General features: G+C 32.9%; 1 protein-coding gene across 4 annotated transcripts in view; it reads left to right on the forward strand.

Moving 5' to 3' along the window:
- The window catches only part of LRBA (LPS responsive beige-like anchor protein), a 742,234-nt gene that overhangs the window by 514,139 nt on the left and 200,294 nt on the right, over positions 1-27,801 (forward strand). For all 4 annotated transcript variants that reach the window (XM_059175618.1, XM_059175627.1, XM_059175636.1 and 1 more), the window contains exons 41-44: positions 9,712-9,829; positions 11,916-12,018; positions 16,793-16,908; positions 22,728-22,840. In XM_059175618.1, the coding sequence (XP_059031601.1) occupies positions 9,712-9,829; positions 11,916-12,018; positions 16,793-16,908; positions 22,728-22,840 (450 nt within the window). The remainder of the gene's footprint in view (positions 1-9,711; positions 9,830-11,915; positions 12,019-16,792; positions 16,909-22,727; positions 22,841-27,801) is intronic.

Here is a 27,801-nt window from a genome sequence, read left to right on the forward strand (position 1 = left end):
CCCTTTCTCCGCATCCTCGCCAGCATCTGTCGTTTCCTGACTTGTTAATTTTAGCCATTCTGACTGGTGTGAGGTGATATCCCATTGTGGTTTTGATTTGTATTTCCCTGATGCTGAGTGATATGGAGCACTTTTTCATGTGTCCGTTGGCCATCTGGATGTCTTCTTTGCAGAAATGTCTGTTCATGTCTTCTGCCCATTTCTTGATTGGATTATTGGTTCTTTGGGTGTTGAGTTTGCTAAGTTCATTAGCCCTTTATCTGATATGTCATTTGCAAATATCTTCTCCTATTCTGTCAGTTGTCTTTTGATTTTGTTAACTGTTTCCTTTGCTGAGCAAAAGCTTTTGATCTTGATGAAATCCCAATAGTTCATTTTTGCCCCTACTTCCCTTGCCTTTCACCAGAGAAACTTCTAATGGCTAAATCACATTGTACCTGCTACAAAAAGTAGTCTAGCTACACGCTGGCTGATGGTACTTCTAACTTAGAGGTTTAATTCACAAATTTATGGAGAGCTTTTGATACCAATTTGAAATTGAGTTTGAGTTCATAAAGTAAGAATTGGCACTGAGAAGAAAAGTAGTTTGTGTCTTTTGATTTTCTTAAAAGTATTTATTATACAACATTCCAATATATTTAAAATTAGGTACTTTTTTATTAGTGCTGATTGAAATTAAACTTTTTATTAAGGCACAGAAAGCTCCTGACTTTAGAGAATCAATATGTGGAATAACAGGAAAAAATACTTCATACCTTGAGTTCAGTGACAAAAGCATGTTATTCTCACAAGTTTTTGAGGTGTTGCTAGGAATTTTCCCAATCAAAATGGAAAAATCATTAATTATAATTTATTTTACCATTTTCCCCATATCATTGATGTAAGGAAAAATTAAATATAAGCATGTTTGAATAAAAAACAATTTGCATATTGTTAACATAAAAAATGCAAAAGTGATTTTGAGGATGGAAAGTTGGCCAGAGCGGTGTTAAGAAAATTTTAGAGAGAAAATAGCTGAATGAGGGAAATGTCTTTTTTGCCTTTTTCTGATTTTGAGAGTATAGATTAATGCATAAATTTATGTATACTTATGTTTAACTTACCTTATTAATAAAATGAAAAGGTGTTGGTCATGAGGCGCCTGGGTGGCTCAGTCGTTTTTGATTGTTTGCCTTGGGCTCTGGTCATGATCTCTGAGTCCTGGGGTCAAGCCCCGCAGAGTAGAAGAATTACCGTCACAATTCCTTGGCACTATGATACATAGCATTACTGTGGGTAGTACTGGCTAGACGAAGGAATGGTATGTGAAATTCATGAAGATAAATACTTTCAATGAGGGCAAATCTTGAAGATTAGAAAGTGTAGGTTCACAATACAAATGAAGTTTTACAACAAAATCCAACATTTAGTATAAATAGCTTTTAAATAAGAACCGAAACTAAATGAAGCAAATTGTATTGGTATCATAAAAGCTTGACTACAAAAAGCCCAAAACCAGTGGTGATAAACAGGAGTTTTGAATAAGAAAGAATTTAACAGGGAACTGAAAATCATGGTTTATTTGTTGAATGAAACCCAGCTTTGCGATTTGGGCTATCTATTCAGTGGGGAATCTGCACTTGCTCACATGTGCCCTCGCTTTCAAATAAGTAATAAAATCTTAAAAAAAAAAAAAAAAACAATAGGTATTGGTGGTAATGATTGTCTTTTCAAGGAATCATTTGAAATAGACAAAACTCTACTGGGCAAAGTTAATAAACTTGCTAAGATTCCAGACTATATATTAGTAATTCTTTTACTAATCCAAAATATTGAAGTTTTTCTTTTTTTTTATATAGTGCAAGGTAATTTCTCTATCTCATAGTAAAATCAAATGGAACACTTTAACACCTTCTTCATGATAAAATTGACATTGTGGTTTTGTTTTTATTATGTTTGTATTTAAAAGTTAGGTATCTTTATTCTTTAATTCAGGTAGTTATTTAAGTTTATTCTTTTTCTGAAAGTGTAATACCTTTACCTCACATGGTGCTGTGAAAAATAAAGTAAGGTACTTTCATGTTCCTTAATATTCTTTTGTGGTATATTTTGGATTCTTTTAAAAATAATTAGATGCAGATATATTTAAATTAAAAAACTAAATCAAAACTTAGTTGATGATATATAAATACCTTCTGTTTATACTTCTGCATTGCCACATTTGCTTTTGACTCATTAAGATATATATTAAATGTTAAGTAAGAGATCGCTTTTATGATACATCATTTAGAATGCAAATTATTTTGAAGCTGAAGAATATTGAAAATAAAACAGAACCAACTAAATCGTCTGAATTATTTACAGGCAAGGGGCTTAAAGGTACACTACTCCAGCACAAATATTAAATTATGAAATGGGAATTTCAGTTTGCCATAAATCTGTCTGCCATAACAGCTTAAAATAAAATAGTTTTACCCATCTAAAGCAACATCAATTTGCCAGTCAGTGCTTCATGTATCAAAGAGTGTGCTGTGAAAATATCAATATCATTGGTTAATATAAATGAAATTAATTTTTAAAGCTGGGCTAAAGGTTGACATCTGAAAAATTGCATTACTTTGCAGAAGAGAAATTTCTGTCTTCTAGTGAAATTTCAGGTCATGAGGGCAAGTAATTTTCACAATCTTCAATGGGAGCCAGTGAAATATGAACTTCATTGTCACCTAGCCCCAAAGCGATAAGATAAAATGAGCTGATACATCATTTGCTGTGGTTTTATCATCTCCCTCAGTAATTGGAAGAGAAAACATAAGAGTGTATGTGTTTGTGTGCTCCCCTCTTGCCCCTCCCAGCTGCCCCATCATCCACACCCAGGCTAAAACCATTTTAGCCCAATCAATACAGAGGTCACGTAGCATTTTATTTATATATTTTTAATTTTTCATACTGACTAAACTGCCAAGTAGAACATTAGAGTAATGAATATGTTTAATTGAATTTGTCACCCATGAAAATGCTAAGGAGAATACTGTACTACATCATAGTAACTAGTAAGCAGGAGGAAATTTACTATATAGAAGGAAAAAAATTAAATAACTCATAATTAATTTAATAGGTAATTTCCTTTCATATTCATAACTTTCGTACTTTTGTTATCATTGTTCTGCTCTTTTCAAAGTTTGGAGACATTCTGCATATTCATGGATAATATTTAATAGCAAAATTACTATTGTAAAGTTTTAATCAACCAACTATATATCATTTTTAAATTCAATAAGACCTCTAAGTTTTACTTAAGAATTTATCTTTGAAAACTTAATAGTTCTATGGTAGGTGATGATGTAAATCCATAAGCCAACTAGAATACAGTATTATTAGAATAAATTCTGAGTTTATGAATAAACTCGTAAGTGCCATGCTTTGATAACAAATTTCAGAGAAAATTGTATGCAGCAAAATCCAAAAACTATGTTAATAACAGCATGGTAAACTTTAAAATACTTGACTAAAATTACTTTCTACTAGTTTGTTAACATTGCAGTTATTATAATTAAAATTTGTAAATTTATCTAGTGATGAGTTGCTATTAGAATATTTTTCAGTGAAGTATTTGAAGTATATTTCAAAGAGTAAATATTTGAAATATATCTAAAATGAAAACATTTTATTTTTCATTTTAGATATATTTCAAATATTTACTGTTTTCTCAAATTAATGTATAATCTTTGTGACTAATTTATAATTGCTTTTCATGAAAGTGGAATATGAATATTTTCTTGACTTTCCTTCCAGTGGTGTCATCGCTTAATTGATAGAATGATTGGCTTATATTTTGTATATTAAGTTTGAAACATTTTTCATGATGTTACATATATTCTATATATTTTATAAAAAAAGTTTTGTTACAAAATTGTAAGTATACTTGGTGATATATATTATCTAATTTTACTTTTATTATCAAATTCTTCAGAAATCAATATGAAATTGCCTCAAAGTAAACCCTCCAAAACCTGACAAATATGTGGGACTAGTGTTTGCAATGCTAGTCTTAAACATTAAGCAAGAACAGTATTTTAAAAAGCCTTTTACTGATTTTTATATACAAACACCTATTTCTATTTTTGAGGTAAAAGATTTTATCATTTTTATATTTTTCCCTTTAAAATTTTAAAAAACATTTTAAATTTATTGAGGGTAGTTTGTATAGTTTTTGAAAACAAAACTTTTTTTCTTTACTTAAATGAAGCAAATATGACTGTTTTTAGAGACTACTTAAAAATTCTTTTAAAGCTTGATATTCAATAAAATTATGCAATTGGGCAATAAATACATTTCTATTTCTCTCAGGATGAGCAAACATAAGATTATATTTGAATAAATTCATAAGCTTTTCAAAATAAATGATTAAAAGGAAAGTGGAAAAATTAATTTCCTTTAAGCCAATAAATGCAACAGGGTGAAGAAGTTTTTATATGTATTCACAGTACATTATTTGAAAGATAGAAGAAATTATTATGTGTATTATTTGGGAAAAATAATATATCCCTTTTCAGAAGGCTCAATTTTTAGGTAAAAATTTTAAAGATATGTTTAATATTTTTAATGTAAAGAAATGGTATATACACTTGATGAATGTGTATGTGTGTATATTTAAAATTAAGTGCTGATTTCTTTCTTTCCTCTCTTACCTCAACATTTTAATTAAATATCCTTGTTAAACAAATTATAAAAATATAAAGTTGAATTTACTTTTACTATTAATACTAACCTTATTAAAACAAGGTGATAAACATTCAAAGAGTCTGTGGGCTTAAGCTTTCAAGCTATTCTAGACTTGGGGTCATAACTGCAGAGCAATGGTAATGATACGGTTTCCATAGCAACTGATTCATTGGAGGGCTAGACCTCTGTCTAGGGTGCTGTCAGTGTATGTAGAGTTTCAGCGAACAGAAAGTCCCAAAGAAGGATCTGCTTCCACCTAATCCAGTTTTAATTGAACTCTAGAGACTTTGAAGTGAAGCCTCAGACCAGGAATATACTATTCCAATAAGAAATAAACCTCTTGCTTAGCAAGGCCTCAGCTGCATTTCAGTACTGACACCTTTTCCTAATGAATACCTTAAAGAAATGTTATTATATCAATTTCAGCTACTACTTGTATTACTTAAAAGATTTTTTGTTTCATTTTAGCCCAGCTATCTTGACCGTAAGTATAGAACTTCATTTGTTAATTCTCTTTAAGTCATGCTAGTTTTTTGTGTGTGATTTTAATTTTTGATACTTATGGCAATTTTATATAATTTTGTCTTCTCTCCTCCTGTTTCTTTTTCTCTCACTTTTAACACAATAGACCAAATTATATTTAATTTGAAAGCACACTACTGTCATACCTTCAGTATGATACCTGGTTTATATCAGGTTTGAAAACATATAAAACAATGGTGGATATTATTTATGGATGTATATGTACTAATAGTGTAAAAACTGACATGGAAATGATGAAGCTTAAAACAAGAATAGTGATTTGCTCTCACAAAGAAGGAAAATGAGATTAGGAAGAGTTATATATGGGAATGTCAATACCTCTAAAATGCTTTATTTTTTAAAGATATGCAATAAGATGGGAAAATGTGAGGATTTTATATGGTTGAGTAATGGGTACATGGGGTTTATGTCATTTTCTGTAGTTGTGAAGATGATTTGGTAATAAAACATTTTAAAGAAGCATCCCACTTTTAAGTCAGTTTTTTAATAACTATACTGTTTAAAGGTATGGGATATAAATTGAATTTTTTATTAGAAAACCTTCAGTACATTAAAAATCTTATAATACTGTTTTAGTATGCATGTTTTTATTAATAATTGAAGTATCTTTGAATATAATTAAATGTTTAGTTGCATGGCCATGATCTTATAATGACTGAACCCACCATTATGAGCAACAGGTTTTATTATATAGCTTTATAGATATAAAAGGTAGAATTTTCAGGTTAGTGTGTGATATTCTTAGCATATCATAGATCTTAGAGGAGTCTTTGTTATTTGTATTCTTTGATTTCCTTCTTTCACCTATAACCCAAGGACAGGAAGACAAATGTAGTTGATGAACATTCTGATAAGTTGAGTTATAGTTTAACAAATATTTAAGTCCTTTACAAATGTGACAATGTAGAATGTATATTGTAACCTTTGTATTTTTGTATTGGAGAATATGGAAGTAGGCTGGACTCTGCCACTAACTTCCCAAGGGACTTTGTATTAACTATTTAATTGATCTGGCTCTCATTCTCCTTACTAATAATTCGATACTAGGTTGGAGTCTAAGTGTTACAGAACATATACTAGATTGTCTCCTACTTGGTAAGTCTAGGGTGGCAAATTCAAATGCCAACAGGAACTGGACAGTTAATAGTAAATGAATGAATGAGTAGAGACTGTGCCAAAATGATGGGTGTATGTCAGTTGTTACCATGTGGCAGATAGATCTAGGTTTGACAGATGCCCTAGTTTTTCTGAGAAACCAGAAATCTCAATATTTTGTTAAAATGTCATATGGTCCAAACAAAATGAATTTGGGCCATATATTGAGCTTAGGTTGCTATTCACTGACTCATGTAATCATTCAAAAACATCTTCTTTTTGACAGACATTGTTCTAGACAGTGGAAATAGAGTATAATAAAAGTCTTTGTTCTGGTAGAACTAATACTCTAATATTTTAGTGCTAAATAGAGACAATGGACAAGCAAGCTGATAAAAATTTCAAGTAATGATAAGTGTTGTGAAGGAAATCTGATGAGTTTGAGGTGGTTATGGAAGAAGTGGGGTTTAGATCCAGTGGCTTCTCTGAGTTGGTGACATTGGAGCAAAAATCTAATGTGAGAATCAGCTAATTATGTGAGGATTTGGGAGAACATTTGAGTCAGACAAGAAAATATCTGTGAAGGCCCCAAAAAGGAATGAATTGGGCTCATCAGTGAGTCTCAGATGTAAGGCATTATAAATAATTATAAAGAGCGTCAGTGTTTATTATGCATGTAGTGGGATGTTCATTAAATGCATGAATGATGTGATCTGATTTATATTTTAAAATTCTATTAAAATTTTTTTTTTCTTTGGCTCCTCTGGTCATAGTAGATTCTGCTATGGTAAGATAGAGAGACCAAGTAGGAGGCACTGTAGGCTCTGGAGGCTTGGGCCTACTGGTCATGGTGAGAGACCATGTACATGTAGCCTCTGCTTTCAAAAAATCTTGAGAGTAAGACTTACAGTTTTATTCTTTCTTTTCGTGTTCATTTCTCCTGATCTTATTTATGCAGGTATTGGCTGAATGAAAATAGATGCCTGTATCACCAGTTTTTTTTTTTTTTTTTTTTTTTTTTTTTTTTTTTTTTTTTTTTAAAGATTTTATTTATTAATTTAACAGAGAGAAATCACAAGTAGATGGAGAGGCAGCCAGAGAGAGAGAGAGAGGGAAGCAGGCTCTCTGCTGAGCAGAGAGCCCGATGCGGGACTCGATCCCAGAACTCTGAGATCATGACCTGAGCCGAAGGCAGCGGCTTAATCCACTGAGCCACCCAGGCGCCCTGTATCACCAGTTTTAAAACTAAAAGTTTGTTTGGTCCTTAGAACTTTTGTTTTGTTTTTCAAAAAACACTGAGACTTGGAGTTATTCTTTTGTTTTTAGATCGTTAGTGCCGAAAATAGAATTCGTAGAAAGATCTAAATACATACTTAGTGAATTAAATAAGGTAGTTTTTTTTACCAAAGAAATTGCATTTTTACATTGAGGAATATAGATTTTTTTGTATTTAAAATCTAGAATATGGAAATGAATATAGAAAAAGAAAGTTCTTGTGGGATAAATTCTTATTATTTTTTTCTCTCTTTGCTTATCTCATCTTTGTCCCTACCTTTCAATATCATAATCACATGTCATTCTATTTGAATTTTTTAATGGCGGTTACTTTTGAGAAAGAGATATCTTAATTATTTGCTTTCAGGGATTTTCATTAGGTTATGATAGTAAATGCATCTCATTTTTTTAATTAAATTAATATTAGGTGAAGTACTTATGTAAGAAATGCCACATCTGGCTTTCCTTTAACACCTTCATAATTAAGCTTTTGAAATGAGCTTTTTAAAAAACAAAACTTGAATAACAAAGCAGCAAAGTGGCTTAGGACTAAAGACAGGATTACTTTGAGTTGGCAAAGCATTCTAAGCTACTGCGTCTGTCACATGGGATGACAAGAATTGTAACAAGTTACTCTGACAACCACCTACTCCATAGAGAGATTATGTTGAGTTCATTTGCAGGTTTGTGTTTAGCCTAGCTGACAAAATGATACTTAACCTCTTATACAGTCAGTCTTTGTGCTTTCTGAATGAGTGACTGTTGGCTTAACAGTGACCTTAAAATGTGATGTTTTTTTTTGAAGTTATGAACCTGAAGATATATATAATTTTTTGTTTTATTAAAAAACAGACATACATCACTGTATTAGTTAAAGAATACAGCATGATGGTTTCTTGTACATATATTGTGAAATGATTACCACAATATGTTTATTCATCTCCTCATATAGATATAATTTTTTTAAAAAAGGAAAAAGGGGAAATTTCTCCTTGCAATGAGAACTTAGGATTTGCTCTAAATATATATTTTAAAGCATATAAAAGGTACTTCTGCAATAGAAACTAAAAAAAGAAACAAAAAATAAAACCCCAAAACAAATATTAAGCAAAAAGCAGAGTCAGACCTCTAAATACAGAGAACAAACTGAGGGTTGCCAGAGGGGAGGGATGGGGCTGGGCAAAAATGGGTGAAGGGGAGTGGGAGGTATAAGCTTCCAGTTAAGAAATGAATGAGTCAGAGGAATAAAAGGCACAGCATTAGGAATGCAGTCAATAATACTGTAATAGCAATATAATAGGACAGATGGTAGCTACACTTACAGTGAACATAGCATAATGTGTAAACTTGTCAAATCACTAAGTTATACATACACCTGAAACTAAGGTAACATTGTGTTTCAACTGTACTTAAACAAAACCTGATAAAAACCTCACATAACATAAAAAATATATTTCTGAGTACATTAAATTTGTATTATATGAAACTGAATTGTATATGTGATCTATAAGCACGTAGGGCATTCTTCTGAAGTTTTCCTTCTTTTTATCTAAAACTTAACTTTCCATAACAGGATTCAAAACCCGATCACTAAATAGTGAAATTTGTATTTCCTGAAAAGCATCAGATTACATCAGTGCTTTTATTTTTTTTTAAGATTTTTTTAAAAAATTCATTTATTTGACAGAGATCACAAGTAGGCAGAGAGGCAGACAGAGAGAGGAGAGGAAGCAGGTTCCCCACTGAGCAGAGAGCCCGATGTGGGGCTCAATCCCAGAACCCTGGGATCATGACCTAAGCTGAAGGCAGAGGCTTTAACCCACTGAGCCACTCAGGCGCCCCACATCAGTTCTTTTAAATGCCCCAAATATATTTCTAAATAGATGTTTTATAATTTTGCTCTGCTTTTTCATTGTTTCCTTTATGTAAGTTGCAGTCTGTTTTCTTAGTCTCCCTCCAAATTATTTTCATAACTTTTTGCAGTTTTTAGAAATTATTTTTCTTAATAGGGTATTTTCTGTTTTATTCAGGGGAAAAAAACAAAAAGAAAAAATTAAACTGTTGTTACTTACTTGGGCTTATTTTTTTCCTCGCTAGATCCTGGCATATACAGAAGGGCTGCATGGAAAATGGCTATTCACAGAGATACGATCAATCTTTTCTCGTCGTTATCTTTTGCAAAATACAGCTTTGGAGATCTTTATGGCAAACAGAGGTAATATGTTTCAGAAGTATATTGTTATAAAGCTACCCTCCATCTCTTTCAGATTTTATTTTTGAACATACCGTATTGTTTCCATTTAGATAGTAATTTGTAGTCTACTCTCTGCCATACTGACCTCATTTTTTGAGGTCATGCATTTTCATGTTTTTCTTTTCCCCATTTGGTCATTCTTAGAATTCTTTGTAGTAGTTTTAGTTTTCTGGCCATATTAAAGATTAGTGAAAAGTTTTCTAAATATGGCAAATAACTCACTATTTAATCAGTTGGGGAATTTTGATGTTCTTAGTATTGCTCTGATGCTTAAACTCCTTCTGGAAGGTGGATGCATTTATAGAGGGGAGAGGGTAATCAAATAATTGATACACTTATTCAATCTTTAGTCTAATCTATTGCCATTTATAAAGGGACCATCAGAAAATGGTACTCAAGTGTCCTGGTTGCTTTGTATTACATCATTCTTGAAATAACTAAAATTCGATTTGTGGGTTTAAAATGGAAGTTGCTGAAATTCATTAAGACAAATAGGAGAGACAAGGTGAACTTGAAGTAAAAGCATTGGTGGATATGAGTGGAGGCATACCAGGGAGAATATATAAAACCTAGTGACTTATAGTACATACTCCTTATACATAAGTAGATTGAAGTTTTATTTTCTACACATTGTCATTTAAAAAAATCTACACAAAGTAAGGTATATTCCATACACACATTATTTTCCCTTTATGGAGTGAAGTGTCTTTTTAGAATACAGATTTCTTTAGATGGAGATGTATCTTCCCTTCCTATTTGGTCATCTCCCCTATACATACCTCTTTTTCCCAATGTAAACATTATTCTTCCAGGCAAATAATCAAGTGAATGTTTCACTCTTTAGTTCAGCCTGCATTTTCACTGTCCCAAAGGGGTTTTGTTACACTCTTTCAGTATTAATTACTTGCTCATCCTCGTTCATATTTTACTCCTTTAAAATTTCTTATGCACCCTTGGTTTTGTGTGTTTTTCTTTCGCCTTTCCTTCATGACCTTTGTTATCTGCCATAACATTATGATAGTTTTTCTGTTGTAGTTTTTTTCCCCCTATATTTAATGTAATAATGGATATATAGGGATAGCTTATTAAGAAGGTATGTTGGATATGTATATATGACACCTTAGTGAATGATCATGTGCTTATTTACCTGAAAAATGCTGGTAATGCCAGTGTTTAAAACTATACCAGAGTAATAAATTTTTTCTGAAGAATTTTTTTTAAACTGGGTAGAGAAAAGGGATCATTTTCTAGATAAGTACATAGTGGTTATGATGCTAAAATTATAATAGAATTAAAATTTTAAGACTGTCCAAATTGACACCTTCTAAATTCTCTCCCATGATTTTGAATTTATTTTTGTATTTCTTAAGAAGATCAAAAATTTATAATGATTAATAAATTAAGATTCATGTACTAAATATGTATTGTGTATTGGTTGTGTTTCTTGATAGTCTCAAATTGTGGTATTATTGACGTAGAGATGATTAGAAAACATTTAAATTTGATTATTAACTATAGAGGAAAAGTTTTCCTTTAGGTCACACATTGTTCTGGATTATGTGAGCATACAAATTATTAAACATAAAAATTGTAAAGAGAATAATTTTTAAACTTCATCATTGGAAATAAATATGTGACAATTTAGTACTTATATCTATAGTATGTTTGGTGTTAGACTGTTAAATATGTAAAGTTAAAACTTTAAATATTTATAGAAACTCAAGATATATATGTTTAACTTGCTAAAATTCAATTTTGTAAATTCAAAATGTAGCTAATCTCAGCTTCATGTCACATTAATGCAACAACAGTTTTTAGAATTTCTGACAGTGTTTGGAGAAGGAACTATCTGTGACTAAGGTATTTATAAATAAAATGATTATTACCTGTGGTTATTAATACTAAAACTTGGTATGCACTATAATAAAAGTAATATGGCAGGAATTGTATACCTGAAATAAGAGTAGATATTTTATTAGACAAAGAAGTCAGTTTTCCAAGAAGGAAGTTATGTTGTGTTCTAACTTTTAAAAATGATTTTTCATAGTTGCTGTAATGTTCAACTTCCCAGACCCTGCAACAGTAAAGAAAGTGGTTAATTATCTACCTCGTGTTGGTATTGGAACCAGTTTTGGTTTACCTCAAACCAGGTACTGTTTTATATGAGAAAAATTTGGAAAATTATCTGTATTAGTATTTTTTCTTACTTAATTTTCTTACTTATTTTAAACTCCTTCTGTTTTATAGTTCATATTAAATGATTATTAATGCATCATTTTGAGTCAACTGAACTTCTATTTGAAAAACTAGAAAAAGAGGAACAAATGTAAACTAGAATAGGTTGAAAGAAGAAAATAATAAAGGCTGAACATTAATAAAAATGTAAGCAAAAACAATAAATAAAAATCAATGCAATGAAAATTTGTTTCTCTGAAAAGATTAATAAATGTAATAAATATATACACAAGACTTATGAAGAAAAAGACACAAATTGCTACTATCAAGGATGAAAGAGGGGACATCACAACAGGTCTCACAGATACTTAAAGGAAAATAAGGATATATTATGAACAAATTTGTGTTCCTTAGACAAGTTAGATGAAATGGACAAATTTCCATCCAATAGATAACCTTAATACCTCTACAGGAGAAATTGAATTTGTAGTTAAAAGTCTTCTGACAGAGATAATTCCTAGCTCAAATGGTTTCATTGGCAAATTCTATGAAATATTAAATGGAGAAATAATACCGTTTCTAGGCAAACTATTACAGAAAATGGAAAAGAAAGACAAATGTTTAAAGTTATTCTATGAGGGAAGCATTATCTGAATTCAAAATCCACAGAAAAGCATTACCAGGAAGGGAAACTACTGATCATCTTGATTAGAAAAGAAGAAATAAAAGTTTCCTATCAAGTCTTCTCTTCATAGGCTGTTTGAATGTCTACATGACATGGAAGCTGACTTTCCCAGAGTAAGTGATTCAAAAGAGAATGAGGCAGAAGCCCCAGTGTCTTTTTATGACCTACCCGTGATAGGCTGAGTAGGTTGTCAATTCTGCTGCATTATATTTGTTATAATGTAGTCATTAAATATAGCCCAGGCTCCAAGGGAGGGGAAAAGTTTCACTTCTTAAAGAGGAAGTATCAAAAAAAATGAAAAAAAAAAAAAAAAAGAGAGAGAGAAAGTATCAAAGAATTTATGAACATATTTTAAAACTACCACAGGGTACAACTCTTATGTAAAAGGGGCACCTAAAGTGGACTTTCTAGATGATAAGCAGTAGTTGCTTTATAATGCCAGTGAGGATTTTGATTAGTTTTATAATTTAATGACCAATTTCAGGTTCAGAATGAAACAGCTCAGAATTGTATAGTAAATTTCTTAATCTTAATAAGAAAGTCTTTTTTCTACTAATTATCTATTTTTAGAGTTTTATTCATCAACTAATATGTGTTATCATACCTGGGAAATCTTTGTAATGATTTCCCACAATTAATGAAAGCTGGATGTAGGTTAATTCATTAAACCAGCTATTTGAATAGATCTCAAACACTAACAGAGTTTTTATTATCCAGCAGTGGGCAAGATAGATACCATCTTACCCATGCATGTTTTAACAAATATGCAGACAAAATAAATTAATGTGTAAGTGATGGGAGGAATATAATAAGGGTGTTATAATAGTGATTAGTGGAGTAGAGATGAGATGCTTTGGATTCTGTGGCCAGAAATGTCCTCCTATTGGGGCGCCTGGGTGGCTCAGTGGGTTAAGCCGCTGCCTTCGGCTCAGGTCATGATCTCAGGGTCCTGGGATCGAGTCCCGTATCAGGCTCTCTGCTCAGCAGGGAGCCTGCTTCCCTCTCTCTCTCTCTCTCTGCCTGCCTCTCTATCTACTTGTGATTTCTCTCTGTCAAATAAATAAATAAAATTAAAAAAAAAAAAAAAGAAATGTCCTCCTATGTGACTTTTAAGTTTTAATTTGAAAGAATAGAATCAGCTTACTTTTAAAAGCAGAAATATCATATGTAAAAGTCCTGAAATAAGGTGAGGTTCCAGTATTTTTAAGGAATGTTGGAAGGCAGATATCATTGGAACTTAGTGATTCTGGGAAGAAGAGTGTCAGTTCAGAGAGAAGAATTTAGGGGCGCCTGGGTGGCTCAGTGGGTTAAAGCCTCTGCCTTCAGTTCAGGTCATGATCCCAGGGTCCTGGATCAAGCCCTGCATCTGGCTTTCTGCTCAGCAGGGAGCCTGCTTCCTCCTCTCTCTCTGCCTGCTTCTCTGTAATCTCTGTCTGTCAAATAAATAAATAAATAACATCTAAAAAAAAAAAAGAGTTTATTGTGGAAATCCAGGTGATATGTGATGCTGATAGTGCAGTTAAAGAGAGACATCCTTGTTTAGAAATTTTGAGAGCATACAATTTATGTGACCTGGAGACTAGTTAGATAATGGAGGATGACAAGAGAGGGAGGTGTCCAGTGTGTCTTGCCAAGTTTTAGTTTAAGTTGCTGAATAGCATCTACTGAGATTGGGAACACTGGAGAAGGCATAGTTGTGTATCTGTCCCCCCAAGTTTGGGGTCGAGGTTGTGAAGATGAGGTGATGGACAAAATATGAGAAATTTTGTTTTAGATCTGTTGAGATTGAAAGCCCTGAGTGATGTCGGTACTGAAATACTGAATAGGCAGTTGGAGCTCAAAAGAAAGATATAATAATTGGGAAACAGTGTTGAAAGACTGATCAGGAAGGCTAAAATATCCCCATCCTCCCCATCCTCACCTTTTCTATCAATACTATATTGGAGATTTCAGCTTGTGCAGTCAGAAAGGAAAAGAAGGAGAGAGAAATTAAAGGCATCCAGATTAGAAAGGGTGGGGAATTCCTGGATTCATTCCTGGATAACAGAAGTGTAAGGTTTGTATCTTGAAAACTATCAAATATGGCTGATAGAAATTTAAGACAGTCATCAAATAAATGGAGGCATTCCATACTCATGGATGAGAAGATTTTGTATGATTAAGATGTTAGTTCTTCCCAGATCTATAAAGTCAGTGCAGTCCCTCTCAAAGTCTAGCAGACTTTCTTGGAGATACTGAAGAGCTAAAATGCAGTGGATCTGGAACAATGCTGAAACAATGTTGAAAAAGAAGAACTGAGTTAGAGGACTCCAACTACCTGATTTCAAAACTAATTATTAAAGCCTCAGTAATCAAGATGGTCTGATACTTGTAAATAAATAGACATATAAATCAATGGGACAAAATTGAGAATACAGAAATAAAATCCATTTGCTTTCAGGAAATGTGCTAACACAACTCAATGAGGAAAATATAATCCTTGAACAATAGTGCTGAGACATTTAGATAGTCAAGAAAATTTCATTGCAAGAAAATGAACTTAAGCACTCAACATACTGTATTCATAAAAAATTAGCTCAAAGTGCATCATAGACATGTATTTAAGAGCTAAAACTTAAAAAAAAAAAAAATTCAGAATGTGGGAGAAAAACCTTCATGGTTTTTCCATGGAGTAGGCAAAGAATTCTGAGATGTGACACCAAAAGCATAATCCGTAAGAGAAAAAATTGAGTAATCGGATTTAATAAAAATTTAAAACTTTTGTACTTTAAAGGACACCACTAAGTATTTGAAAAGAGAAGTCCTAGAGTGGGAGAAATATTTGTACATAGTGTTTCTGATAAAGATCTTGTATTCAGAATATATGTAAAACTCTTACAAGAGTTTTAAGATGGATTTTTATAATGTGATATATTTTATATTCATGCACTGGAATACTATTCAGCAATTAAAAAATGAATTACTAATAACATGCCATATTGATGAATCTCAAAAGCATTATGATTAGTGAAGAAACCTGGTGCAGAAGACTTCATGATGTATGATTCCATTTATCTGAGATGTCCAGAAAAGGCAAGTTTATAGAGACAGAAAGCAGATTGATAGTTACCTAGAGCTGGGGATAGGAGTGGAGATTAACTGTCAATAGGCGCAAGGCAAGTTTTTGTGGTAATGAAATGGTCTGAAGTACATTGTGGTAATAATCACAGGACTCTAGAAATTTATTAATAAATCATTGAGTAGTATACTTATGTGGGTAAATTTTATAGTATTTAAATTATACCCTTGAAAATTAAACAGAAAATATAGTTACCTTGTCTTTCGTGGTAAGAAGAACTGTCACAGCATACTTCTCTGAGATCCTAGGTTCTGAAGGTAATAATTAATCCTGCCACCTATTTACCACTCTAACTTAGTTTTAGTCAGTTACATCTTTTGTTATTTACATTGCATTAAAAAAAAAACACAGAAAACTTGGTCATCTATTATTAAGCTGTATAAAAAAAGAATAGTTTCTTTTACCTTTGTCCCACCCCATGAATAGACATGTGAAGAATTTAGAATCTTCCTTTTCCGTCTTATAAAGGGTATATAAACATAATATTTAAATTTAAAATTTAAAACGTGTTGTCTTTAAGAGAACTATTAAAATTGATAAAGATGTGAATACACACAAAAAGAAACCCCCACACAGAAAAAGATGTCAATACAATTTTATATCTTTCTGAGTTATTATAATCCTTTTATATAAGTAAATTCAGTAAGTTATTAATAGTACTATTATTAATGAACATTTATGGAAACTAGATATTATAATGGCATTGTAATGACAGCTTACTTGAATGAATAGAATATGTATCATGGACCTGTGGTTAGTCTAAATCGTGTAATCATTAATTGTACATTGAAACATTTCTTGTATTCATTAGTAAAACATGGACAGAACTTTTTAGAATATACAGATATCATTTTTTATGTTAAATATACAGAATAAGCACAGATATTCATAATTTATTATTATGTTATAATTAAATTGATTCTATATCAAATTCTGTTTTTTGCAGGCGTATCTCATTAGCTAGTCCACGTCAACTCTTTAAAGCTTCTAATATGACTCAGCGATGGCAGCATAGAGAGATTTCAAATTTTGAGTATTTGATGTTTCTCAACACAATAGCAGGTAATCTGAACTTACGTGTTGACTTATTGCAAATGATAATTTTTTTCCAGTGATGTTATTAATTGTGATATTATTAAATTATTATGAGTACTAGTATAAATAGCTTACTTTTATTTTCATGATTACTACGTGAATACCTTATCAAGAGTAATTTTGAAAAGTAGAGTTTACAGTTTTACATATGAACAGCTGGCTGCTTGAGAAAATTAAAAATGGGTATGCACACTTTTTTCTAAAAATCTAAAATGAAAATTTACAACTATTTAATATAGTAAGAATGGATCCATTATGGGATAGTGGAAATGAAAAACCATATATAAAATCTTAACCTGTTAATGACTTAATCAGAAGTGTGTTACATGATCAAACAAAAATGTAACATAGAAAAAAATAAACTTGGTAAGATATTAAGTAAAGGAATACTTACCTTATGATCCATATGTGAAAATCTAGAGTTAATGGTCCTCTGTAAGGTCTGTAATCAAGAAGTATTACTGAACATCACCCATGGAAACTGTTCTCTTTGAAAGAGAATAAAGAACTGAGGGTTCTGGAAAAGGAGATGGGGTAACTGAGTGATGGGCGTTAAGGAGGGCATATATTGTCCTGAGCACAGGGTGTTAAACGTAACTAATGAATCATTGAAAACTACACCAAAAACTATGGATGTGCCACCTGTTGGCTAATTGAATCTAAATAAATATAAGCTAAATTTAAAAAGAGAGAGTAAAGAATAGAAATGTGCCATTACTTTTTGTTTGTAATAATTAGAATGAAGAAAACAGAGAATATATTTGTAGGACATTTGAGATTTCAATTCAGCAAACTGACACAGTTTATATTTGAGGCACAAAGGAGGTACAGAGAGGATAAGGCATGTTGCTTGCTCTCAGAGAAGTTATTTTAAGTACAGATTTTAGCATTTACACGATTCTGGAGCAACGACTATAGATTCAACAAAAGAAATACAAAGTACTATTGTCAATAAAAGTTCAGAGAGAGAGGAAAATTATATTCATCCAGTTGATGGGAGTAAGGAAAAAAATCAGGAAGGATTTCATGTTCATATAAGGATAGATATTACTTTAGTAGAGGTGGTATTTGAGAGATTAGAAGTCACACAACTGAACCAGGAAGAAGTAGAAAGCCTGAACAGACCCATAACCAGTAAGGAGATTGAAACAGTCATTAAAAATCTCCAAACAAACAAAAGCCCAGGGCCAGACGGCTTCCCGGGGGAATTCTACCAAACATTTAAAGAAGAACTAATTCCTATTCTCCTGAAACTGTTCCAAAAAATAGAAATAGAAGGAAAACTTCCAAACTCATTTTATGAGGCCAGCATCACCTTGATCCCAAAACCAGAAAAGGATCCCATTAAAAAAGAGAGCTATAGACCAATATCCTTGATGAACACAGATGCGAAAATACTCAACAAAATATTAGCCAATAGGATTCAACAGTACATTAAAAGGATTATTCACCACGACCAAGTGGGATTTATTCCAGGGCTGCAAGGTTGGTTCAACATCCGCAAATCAGTCAATGTGATACAACACATCAATAAAAGAAAGAACAAGAACCATATGATACTCTCAATAGATGCTGAAAAAGCATTTGACAAAGTACAGCATCCCTTCCTTATCAAAACTCTTCAAAGTATAGGGATAGAGGGCACATACCTCAATATCATCAAAGCCATCTATGAAAAACCCACCGCAAATATCATTCTCAATGGAGAAAAACTGAAAGCTTTTCCGCTAAGGTCAGGAACACGGCAGGGATGTCCATTATCACCACTGCTATTCAACATAGTACTAGAAGTCCTAGCCTCAGCAATCAGACAACAAAAGGAAATTAAAGGCATCCAAATCGGCAAAGAAGAAGTCAAATTATCACTCTTCGCAGATGATATGATACTATATGTGGAAAACCCAAAAGACTCCACTCCAAAACTGCTAGAACTTGTACAGGAATTCAGTAAAGTGTCAGGATATAAAATCAATGCACAGAAATCAGTTGCATTTCTCTACACCAACAACAAGACAGAAGAAAGAGAAATTAAGGAGTCCATCCCATTTACAATTGCACCCAAAACCATAAGATACCTAGGAATAAACCTAACCAAAGAGACACAGAATCTATACTCAGAAAACTATAAAGTACTCATGAAAGAAATTGAGGAAGACACAAAGAAATGGAAAAATGTTCCATGCTCCTGGATTGGAAGAATAAATATTGTGAAAATGTCTGTGCTACCTAAAGCAATCTACACATTTAATGCAATTCCTATCAAAGTACCATCCATCTTTTTCAAAGAAATGGAACAAATAATTCTAAAATTTATATGAAACCAGAAAAGACCTCGAATAGCCAAAGGGATATTGAAAAAGAAAGCCAATGTTGGTGGCATCACAATTCCGGACTTTACGCTCTATTACAAAGCTGTCATCATCAAGACAGCATGGTACTGGCACAAAAAGAGACACATAGATTACTGGAACAGAATAGAGAGCTCAGAAATAGACCCTCAACTCTACATTCAACTAATCTTCGACAAAGCAGGAAAGAATGTCCAATGGAAAAAAGACAGCCTCTTCAATAAATGGTGCTGGGAAAATTGGACAGCCACATGCAGAAAAATGAAATTGGACCATTTCCTTACACCACACACAAAAATAGACTCAAAATGGATGAAGGACCTCAATGTGCGAAAGGAATCCATCAAAATCCTTGAGGAGAACACAGGCAGCAACCTCTTCGACCTCAGCTGCAGCAACATCTTCCTAGGAACAACGCCAAAGGCAAGGGAAGCAAGGGCAAAAATGAACTATTGGGATTTCATCAAGATCAAAAGCTTTTGCACAGCAAAGGAAACAGTTAACAAATTCAAAAGACAACTGACAGAATGGGAGAAGATATTTGCAAACGACATATCAGATAAAGGACTAGTGTCCAGAATCTATAAAGAACTTAGCAAACTCAACACCCAAAGAACAAATAATCCAATCAAGAAATGGGCAGAGGACATGAACAGACATTTCTGCAAAGAAGACATCCAGATGGCCAACAGACCTATGAAAAAGTGCTCCATATCACTCGGCATCAGGGAAATACAAATCAAAATCACAATGAGATATCACCTCACAACAGTCAGAATGGCTAAAATAAACAAGTCAGGAAATGACAGATGCTGGCGAGGATGCGGAGAAAGGGGAACCATCCTACACTGTTGGTGGGAATGCAAGCTGGTGCAGCCACTCTGGAAAACAGCATGGAGGTTCCTCAAAATGTTGAAAATAGAACTGCCCTATGACCCAGCAATTGCACTATTGGGCATTTACCCTAAAGATACAAACGTAGTGATCCAAAGGGGCACGTGCACCTGAATGTTTATAGCAGCAATGTCCACAATAGCCAAACTATGGAAAGAACCTAGATGTCCATCAACAGATGAATGGATCAAGAAGATGTGGTATATATACACAATGGAATACTATGCAGCCATCAAAAGAAATGAAATCTTGCCATTTGCGACAACATGGATGGAACTAGAGCGTATCATGCTTAGCGAAATAAGTCAAGCAGAGAAAGACAACTATCCTATGATCTCCCTGATATGAGGAAGTGGTGATGCAACATGGGGGCTTAAGTGGGTAGGAGAAGAATAAATGAAACAAGATGGGATTGGGAGGGAGACAAACCATAAGTGACTCTTAATCTCACAAAACAAACTGAGGGTTGCTGGGGGGAGGGTGGTTGGGAGAAGGGGGTGGGATTATGGACATTGGGGAGGGTATGTGCTTTTGTGAGTGCTGTGAAGTGTGTAAACCTGGTGATTCACAGACCTGTACCCCTGGGGATAAAAGTATATGTTTATAAAAAATAAAAAATTAAAAAAAAATGTCATGCCATGTAAAGCTGAAGGCATAAGGAAACATACAAAGGTGGGAAAATGTGATATAGCTAAAGAATGATTAAGGGTATAATTTATACATATGTATATGCATGTACACACCTAAAGAATATATTCATAAAGGTATAATGAGAAAGAAAACTAAAAAGGTAGCAGGGAGACACATTGTGAAAGATTTTCTCTCAGTTTGAGGAGTTAGCCGTCCATTTATAGGGCAACTTCTGAAAGTTTTTGAGCAAATAAATGATATTAGTACTATATAGAAAGTTAACATGGAGGCAGAATGAAGGATAAACTAGAGTGGAGTGAAACTAGGTAGAGAGCACAGTTAGGAAGTAATTATATATAAAAAATAATGAGAGCTTCATTAGAGGTGTGAAAGTGGGAATTTATAGATTAAATGATGTAAGATTTATAAGGTACAAACAATTTGACATTGGGCTGACTAAATGTAGGGGGTAAAAGAGAAGTGTCAGAAAAGGTTTCCAGGCTTCTGTCCTGAATCATTGGGGAAATGGTGGTGCCATTACAGAAAGGAAGTCAGAAAAAATGGTCTAGAAAAAGATGATGATTTTTCTATGTAGATAGACATCCAGGTTAATATATCAAAAAGAATTTTTAGAAGTATAGTTCAAAGAAGGTATTTGGAATTTGGAGAGAAGACGTTGGATTTCATCTGCATAAATTAGAAATTACCAAGAATGAGTTGAGGTTACCAAGCCAGATAATACAGAAAGCAGTGAGACAAGGTCTGGTGAATGTTCTTGTTCATGACAAGAAGACAAAGGTAAAGTTAGTAAAGGAAAGAAGAGGATGAGTTATCCCAGAGTTTTTAGACCTAAGAGGAGGAAAACTGAGGTATAGCAAATGTCTTGAGATGCAAGGGGAAAGAAAGAGAAAGGTGTTGGTTGCCTGTACCAAATATGGTATGGGAGAATTAAAAATGAGTACAGGCCATGCCTTATAGCTTTAAAGCAAACAGAAAAGGCTGATTGCAGGAACTGAATGGTTGGAGATGAAATGAGAACATTAGATGTGAATTATAGTTTTCTTGTGTAATAGTAAAAAGAGAATGGATTAAGGCAAAAATGAGAAACAGTGAAAGGGACAGAGAGGAGAAGTAACAATGCAAGTTATGAGTGAGGCTGACTCGAGCTCTGTTGAAGGAAATACAGCTCATGAAGAATAAAGGCACTGTTAGAGAAGAGGAGAAGAGAGGGACTATTATGGAAAACTGGAAGTTAAGGGTTCACATTGAAAAGTCTAAATTTTATCAGTTGAGATGTTCAGTTCACAGCCAGCTGAGGGATAGGAATGAAGAAAGTTTGAATTTATGTCGAACTAAATGAAGATTATATAAGTAGTGACTGAAACGATTCTTAAGTAGTAGTGAGAAACAGAAAACTTACACACTAAGCTTAATGCACATACTTAGCATGAGAGATAATTCAATTAACACATAGATTAAATGCACAGTAATAATTAGGGAGCAACGTTTATGAAATAGTCTACTCTCAAATAGCTCCTCTTGTGCTTAAAGTGTCTTTTAAATGTATCCTCCAAATTCTTTTTAGAGAGTAGAACCAGTGATTTGTTTTGGGTAGTTATTAAATAAACTAGAAGGTGGGCTTGAGTCTCACATTATTTAAGATTTGTTTTACATTATTATACTATTATACTATTACTAAAGGTTCTTATGATACCATTACATTTCCCAAAAGACGGTCCATAGGCATTCAGTAACTATATATAAAGTTTAACTCAATTAATAAAAGTCTATTTATGATGAGAACACTGTCTGGCTCTCAAAGAGTTAAATTGTTATTATTTTTAGCTAATGATATTCCTATTTATCATTTCATTTTATTATTCTAAATGGAGTGGCTTTTTTTCCCTCTCTTAGGACGGAGTTACAATGACTTAAATCAGTATCCAGTGTTTCCCTGGGTCATCACTAATTATGAATCAGAAGAACTGGATCTTACCTTGCCAAGCAACTTCAGAGATTTGTCCAAGGTAATTTTTCAGGAATCATCTGAAATACAGTTGCCTTGCACATCACAATGAATTTGATTATTTTTGATTTTCACATTACTTTCTAAAAATCTTTTTACTATAACTGTAACTTTAATACATTTATCTTTCATATATATTTTCACTTTCTCAAAATTGAACTTAGAATTTAAATTGAAAAAAAAATTTTTTTTTAATATTTTTTTTTGATTTGACAGAGAGATCACAAATAGTCAGAGAGGCAGGCAGAGAGAGAGGAGGAATCAGGCACCCCGTTGAGCAAAGAGCCCGATGTGGGGCTCGATCCCAGCACCCTAAGATCATGTCCTGAGCCGAAGGCAGAGGCTTAACCCCTCAGCCACCCAGGTGCCCCTAAATTGAAAATTTTTGAAAAATGCATGATAAAGTTGGTAACAATGAAAAGTATTTACAATTGTATTCTTTTTTTCTATATCCATTTAGGAAGACATTATTCTAAAATATTAACTTCTTCAAATGGTGTTAGTATCATGGATACTTCTCACCAGCACTTGTATTAAAAGACAAGTACCAGTACATTACTACAGGTGTCCTACCTGATCTCTTTGCCACCTATTGCCCTTGTCTAATCTATCCCTCACTACCTCAAAATGAATTTTCTTTAAATATAATTTTGAATTATAGAAATCCAGTGATTAAACCTTTTTTCACTTAGTTATTCTGAATGCAGAATTATTCTTTCCAATTCAGAGTTTTGCTTTCTCTGCCTTTAATGTTCATCCCCTACTTAGTGAGTGGCTGACTCTAGTCCTGTAGGTCACCTCTTCATGGAGACCATTACTATTTTCATTCCGTGATATTCTGTCCTCTGTTTCTTTCACAGCACCTAAAATATCCTGAATATTATATACCCTTCTACCTGTTTTGGTTTCCCCCTACTGAACTCTATATGAGGGAGTTCTTGTTCACAATTGTTTTTCTCATGCCTAGCACAGGGCCTGCCATTCACTAAATGTGTTAAATGATAAAATATATATGACATTTCCCCCAAGTTATAAAATATTAACTTTATTCAGTTGTTTAAATGTAAAACATATAAATAAGCAAAAAATACTCCTTATTACCACATATCAATAAGGAATGACTGCATTTTATATTTCTATATGCATATACGTTTATCACAATGTTTTTAAACTATTTTCTTATATCTTAGGTTCTTCAAGAACTCTCCTTTTCTGTCCTAGATTATCAATAAATAGAATATCCTGTATCACCATTTTGTAATATAGAATAAGGGCATATTTCTTTTTAGTTTTTTATCATAGAGAATTTCAAGCATATACAAAAGTAGACAAATTAGCGTAATAAATTTACATCAATTAGTAACCCTGCTTTGGTAATCATCACTCTTGTTTTATTTTTATATTCATTTTCTTTCTACTTTCTCTTATTAATTTGAAGCAAATCCTAGATATCATATCATTCTATTCATAAATATTTCAATATGTACTTCTTTTTAAGGTTTCTTTTTAAAGCATAACCATAATGCCATTAGCAAACCTAAAATATTAGCAATAATTTCTTAATATCATCAAAAGCCTAGTAAGTATGACATTCCAATTGAATTACAACTTTCTGTAATTCTTTTTACTGTGTTTATTCGTATCAGGATCCAAATAAGGACGACACAGTGCATTCAGTTGATACTGATTAAGTCTTAAGTCTCTCCTGTAGGTTTCTCTTCCATCTTTTCTTTTTTTCCAATTGATTAGTTGAAGAAACATAGTTTGTTTTCTATCTTTTCTCACAGTATGGATTTTGTTTACTGCATCCCAGTGGAATAGTCTAACAGGTTTCTCTACTTTCTGTATTTCTTATAAATTGGTAGTTTGTTCCAAAGACTGATAGAATTCAGATTGGATATTTGTGGCAATACTGCTTCATAGGAAGTTTTCGCATTATTCTCATAGAAGGCATGTAATACCTTCTTTACTTCTCTTTTGTGATGTTAGTTGCCATTTATATTTAATGCCTGGATTTACTGGTTATGTAATCATTGCAAAATCATGATATTTACCATCTCTCACTTTAATTTCATTTACGAAATTGAGACTCATTCTGTAACAAGATGCTTCCCTTAATCTACTACTAGGTTAGGTTATGCAGTGGTACTTTGCATTGGAAAAGCAGAATAAAAGTTTGCTTTTTTTCTCTCTCTTTATTTCATTTTCATAACAGTGACTAGTTCCTAACATCTTCCAATGGGATCTAACTTTCTAAAAAAAACATCGTAATGAACTCACAGACTTAAATGTATTTGATATTTCAATCCATTGCAGTGATTATTTTTACTGATGTTCACTCAGTTGTTCCTGTTTTTTACCACAGGGAACTTCTTTAAGTTACTCTTGAGTCATTTTGATATAATCTCAGTAGTCTTTGATAACTTCTATATCTCTGACAGAGTGCTCCAGTCTTAACCCTTATTTCTGGCCCAGTTCTAAAACCATCTGTTTCTAATGCTTCTAAGTGATCAACTTGAGAACGTGCCCCTAACATGGCCAGTTCAACCTGCATGTGGAGGATGGCTAGATTGTACCATCAGCCGCCATCTTAACCCAGCCCTCAGCTGACCATAAACACATAACTGAGTATAACCAGTGTATATATACTGAGTATAACTGGTTTTTTTTGGGGGGGGGGGGGTTGTTGTTGTTGTTGTTTTAGAATAAGGAAAGTCTTACATCTAGGTATCATATTTGTTCTAAGACCCTGTAGTATTCACTGGAATCTGTAAAACTCTCAAATCGAATAATTGAGGTCTATGTATTAGGTTAACTTGTATAGTGAGTCATGCAGTAGGTCAATAATAAAAACTTGCCAGCTCTTCAATTCTCAGGCTATTATATCCTACTCTCTTTCCATTATTTGAATTTTATGTACATAAAAGTAAAAATCTTATTTTTACTCCTTTAATTTATTAAAATGTAAAATTTGCTTCACAAAATATATTTAAATAAATATCCTTCCTAGAGTTCTAGAAGAATCACCTTTTTAAAAACTTTTTAGACTTTCTTCTGACTTCTATTTAAGCACATAGCTTAGGATTTTTTTTTTAAAGATTTTATTTATTTATTTGACAGAGAGAAATCACAAGTAGTCAGAGAGGCAGGCAGAGAGAGAGAGAGGGAAGTAGGCTCCCTGCTGAGCAGAAAGCCCGATGCGGGACTCGATCCCAGGATCCTGAGATCATGACCTGAGCCGAAGGCAGCAGGTTAACCCACTGAGCCACCCAGGCGCCCATAGCTTAGGATTTTGTTGTTGTTGTTGTTTAGAAAGTTTTTTGGTGGGCTCTTCAAGATCCGGTGGGTAGTAAGACAGATTGTGGACAGGGTGCATGTTTCTGTCCTGGTAGAACAGTTACCAATGATGATAAGCAGGAGGCTACTTGGATATTTTCGCTGAGGCTGTGTTTGTTTTCTGCCATCATTGTACCTGACCAAGAGTTCTTGTAATCATGTTGCCTCCTCCTACCACTGTTCTTTGCCAACTGCCTCTATTTTCTGCCTCTCTTTTTTTTTTTTTAAAGATTTTATTTATTTATTTGTCCGGGGAGGGGGCACAAGCAGGAGGAGTAGCAGGCTCCCTGCTGAGCAAGGAGCCGGATGCAGGACTCAATCCCAGGACCCCAGGGTCACGATCTGAGCTGAAGGCAGACACTTAACCAGCTGAGCCACCCAGGCATCCCTATTCTCTGCCTCTTGTCTTGGTTCTCTATCTCACTGAAAAAATCTTACATGACCAGAGGAAAGCTACCAAAGCAGTTGTTTGTTTTTTGTTTTTTAAACTATATGGTTTCTTTTGTTATGACAGTTCATTAAAGTAATACCAGCAAAATGCCTTAATGGATTATTTGCCAGATAAATAGATCCTTTATTAAAATTGAATTTTATTTGTATATAGCTATTTCTATAGAGCTTGTCAAATACTTTTGTTGGGTGGGTAAAATACTGTTTTAACTAATGCCTTTGCAATTTATATTCTGTATATGATAAATAAGGCCATTTTTATGCCCCACTAGATTACCAATAATGATTTTGCTCTTTTTATTTTGTTAGATTTGTAAAAGTGGTAAAGGGCCTCAAAACTAAAGGAGTTGCTTTCATTAGTCTTTCCATATATGTCCATATCCACTATATAAAGGCATAAAAAATATAATTTTGATGATTTGGTGCCTTTAATTGTAGTAGTGGTACCCATTTTTATATTTTGTGAGATTTTTTGAGAGATTAGTACTTTGGGCTGAGGAAAGAATATAAAGAATGCTTTCAACAAGAACTAAAGGACACATAGTTGAATAATGAATAGTAGTGTAATTAGCAGGGCTGGGAAGAAGTGGGGAGCTCTAACACTCAACCACATACATATCTTATAACTTACAAAGCAGTGGTGGTTCAAATGCTATAAAAGTCATTCAAGTTCAAGAAAATGGAATTCTAGTACTAACTGTTTTCATTAAATAATGATGGATATAAGTGAGTGTGGAATTAACTACATTATTTTAAGTGAAATAAGCATGTTCGATTTTTGAAAATTGTGCTTTGCATGTATAAAGTGGTAGTAATTATTTACTTTATAAAAATATCTTATTCCTTTTGGCAGTAAAATCTTCCATAATGTTTACAGTGTGATTCAATTTTCAGATATTTGTTTACATGCATATTTCAGGGATATATCTCATACACAAGATTAGTTGTATCTGTCTGAGTAATTATTATAAGAGATTTATATTGAAATTTTTCCCATAGTATACATTTAACAAACATTACTATTTGTTTAAACTTATAGAATTGTAGAAAACATTCTGTGCAAAGCTTTATTTAAAATGTAGACAGATCTTATCCCCATTCTTTAACAGATTATATACCTGACTGGCTTTAAAACATACGGAATTATTTCTGCATATTTATGTTCATTTAATTTTC

This window comes from Mustela lutreola, chromosome 1 (assembly GCF_030435805.1).
Source record: "Mustela lutreola isolate mMusLut2 chromosome 1, mMusLut2.pri, whole genome shotgun sequence".
Lineage (NCBI taxonomy): Eukaryota > Metazoa > Chordata > Mammalia > Carnivora > Mustelidae > Mustela > Mustela lutreola.